Source organism: Aphanomyces astaci (assembly GCF_000520075.1).
Source record: "Aphanomyces astaci strain APO3 unplaced genomic scaffold supercont1.200, whole genome shotgun sequence".
In the NCBI taxonomy this organism is placed as follows: domain Eukaryota; phylum Oomycota; class Saprolegniomycetes; order Saprolegniales; family Verrucalvaceae; genus Aphanomyces; species Aphanomyces astaci.
The window spans coordinates 12,528-14,804 of record NW_009798463.1 but is presented as its reverse complement, the minus strand read 5'-3'; the positions used below and the strand labels follow the sequence as shown (position 1 = coordinate 14,804).

The window sequence follows — 2,277 nt, the reverse complement described above, 5'->3', positions numbered from 1 at the left end:
GAATTGAACTCCCTGCTCTCAAACAGCAGGTTCGTGCGCGAGGCAAGAAATCTCTTGATGTGGGCCTTCAGAACGCTAAAACAACTTTCAATAGGGTTCAACATTGGAGAGTACGGCCCAAGGCGCAGAAGTACCAAGTCCTCGTGCGGCTGAACTCGCTGCTCGGTTTGTGAGTGTGCAGGTGCGCTGTCGAGCACAATTACCACCTTGCCTTGAAAGTTGGCACCTTTCCTCGCGCTTAATCTGACCACTTTGATTGGAAGAAAAACCACATTGATCCGAAATTATCCACTTTGGAAACCTTGTTAAAATTTATATTTTTTATCCAAACCACTTTGATTGGAATAAAGTGGCACTTTGATCGGGAAAAGGTGTAGCATGCTCTTTCTGGCACCTACAAACATTTGCATAACGACAAATGTTCATTTACATTATTACTAACTAGTTACAGTAGTAAACCCTTCTATTCCCACAACAAGCACTTGTTGGACGGATTCAAGTACGAGTTGGTGGGGCACTTGAACACTCGGGCGAACTCGGCATTGTTTTGCAACGCCCCCGTGACGCGGAATCGACCAGGCGGGTGCGAGTCCGACAAGAGCGCAGTTAGTCGGGCGTCCGAGTTCTTGGAGCACCAGCCTTGGGCGAACGACAAGTAGAACAACTTGTCCCCAGTTTCTTCCGTGTACTGCGACGGGTACTTCTTCAAGTACTCGTGGTACGCACGGAAACTGGTCTTGAGCCCGCCGTTGTCAGCAATGGTTTCGCCCAACGTGAGCCTGCCGTTGAGGTTGCCCAACACAGCGCCAGTCACTTCACTCTTGACGACAAACTTGGCGTACTGGTCGACGATGCACTGGGCCTTGTTGTCGAACGCAACGGAGGTGACATTCGACCACCACGGGTTCAAGTTGCCGTCGCCATCGTAGCTACGGCCTCTGTTGTCGAACCCGTGAGTGATTTCGTGGCCGATAACCATCCCGATGGCCCCAAAATTCTGAGCAGCATCGAACTGGCCGTCAAAGAACGGGTTTTGCAAAATGCCAGCTGGGAACACAATTTGATTGACGCTAGGGCTGTAGTACGCGTTCACCGTTTGGGGGGACATGGAGAACCTCCGCTTGTCCACAGGTTGGCCGTTCAGCTTCAAGTTGGTGTCGAGGTTCACTTGCGATACCTTCCAGCGGTTGTTCAAGTACGACTTCGTGTCGAATGTCAGGGTGGGGTATAGCTGTGGCTTCTCAGACCCCCCCAGCAAGTGCACAAACTTTGACAACTTGGTTTGCGCGTTGGTGCGAGTCGAGTTATCCAACCAGTCCGCGGTGGCAATACCAGTGGAGAAGGATGATCTCAAGGCCTTCACCAATTCGTCAGCAGTCTTGGCTGTGTTGGCCGACCACACCGCTTCCAAGAAGTACTTGCCCAGGAGCTCCCCAACGGTGACGCTCGTTTGACCCAAGCAGAACTTTTCACGAGTAGGCTCCGTCTTTTGGCCACCGATCTTCTTGCCGAACAAGTTCCAGTTGGCCGTGCGGAATTCAGGGGTCAGGTGGGTGGACGAGGCGTGGATGAGCTTGTACTCCACGATGGTGCGGAGGTCTTCCAATGACGTGTTCTTCAACAACTCTTCGGTCTTGTCAAAGTAGTTCAAGCTGTAAAACCCAACCCAGTCGGTCGCCCCCCCGCATTGGTCGCGGACGTTGAAGCCGTTGCCCTTGAGCCACGAACCGACGAGCAGCGGGTACTTTTGGTCCAGTTCATGAAACGTGAACGCAGTGTACGCGGAGACCACAGCTTCCATTTCTTCGAGCTTGCTGAGGGTGACACCGGCCAGAGATAGCTCAAAACGGATGATCACCGGCACGGCCGCCGCAGCTTGCTCGGCAGTGTATCCAGCCAACTGCAACACCGATGCAATGTACACCTTGTAGTCGGCTTGGATGAACGCCCATCTGGTAGGGTTGGTGTAGTACGTGCGAGCCAGCGACAAGGGGGCTTGGAAACCGAAGAGGGCGTTCTTGGTCGTATCGTTGTCGTTACCGCTCGATTTGATGTCCACAAAGGCAGGGATGCCGTTCTTCACCAACTGCCCGGCCACGATGAGGAGGTCCAACGTCGTGTTGGCCGAGCGAATGGCTTTGAACGAGTCCGCCAACGGAGAGAGGCCGAGCGACGTCAGTGTGGCCGTGTCCAAGCACGAGCTGTAGAACTCAGTGAGCTTGGGCTTGTTTTCAGACAAAATCTTGGTCAACACGACTTCGTTCTGAATGGAGATCT

At 53.2% G+C, this 2,277-nt stretch overlaps 1 protein-coding gene across 1 annotated transcript in view; it reads right to left on the bottom strand.

Moving 5' to 3' along the window:
• Positions 1 to 463: 463 nt before the first annotated feature.
• The window catches only part of H257_18692 (hypothetical protein), a gene marked incomplete at both ends in the record, with an annotated part of 2,964 nt that continues 1,150 nt past the window's right edge, over positions 464 to 2,277 (bottom strand). The window contains one exon of the mRNA XM_009847808.1: positions 464 to 2,263. Coding sequence (XP_009846110.1) covers positions 464 to 2,263 — 1,800 coding nt within the window. The remainder of the gene's footprint in view (positions 2,264 to 2,277) is intronic.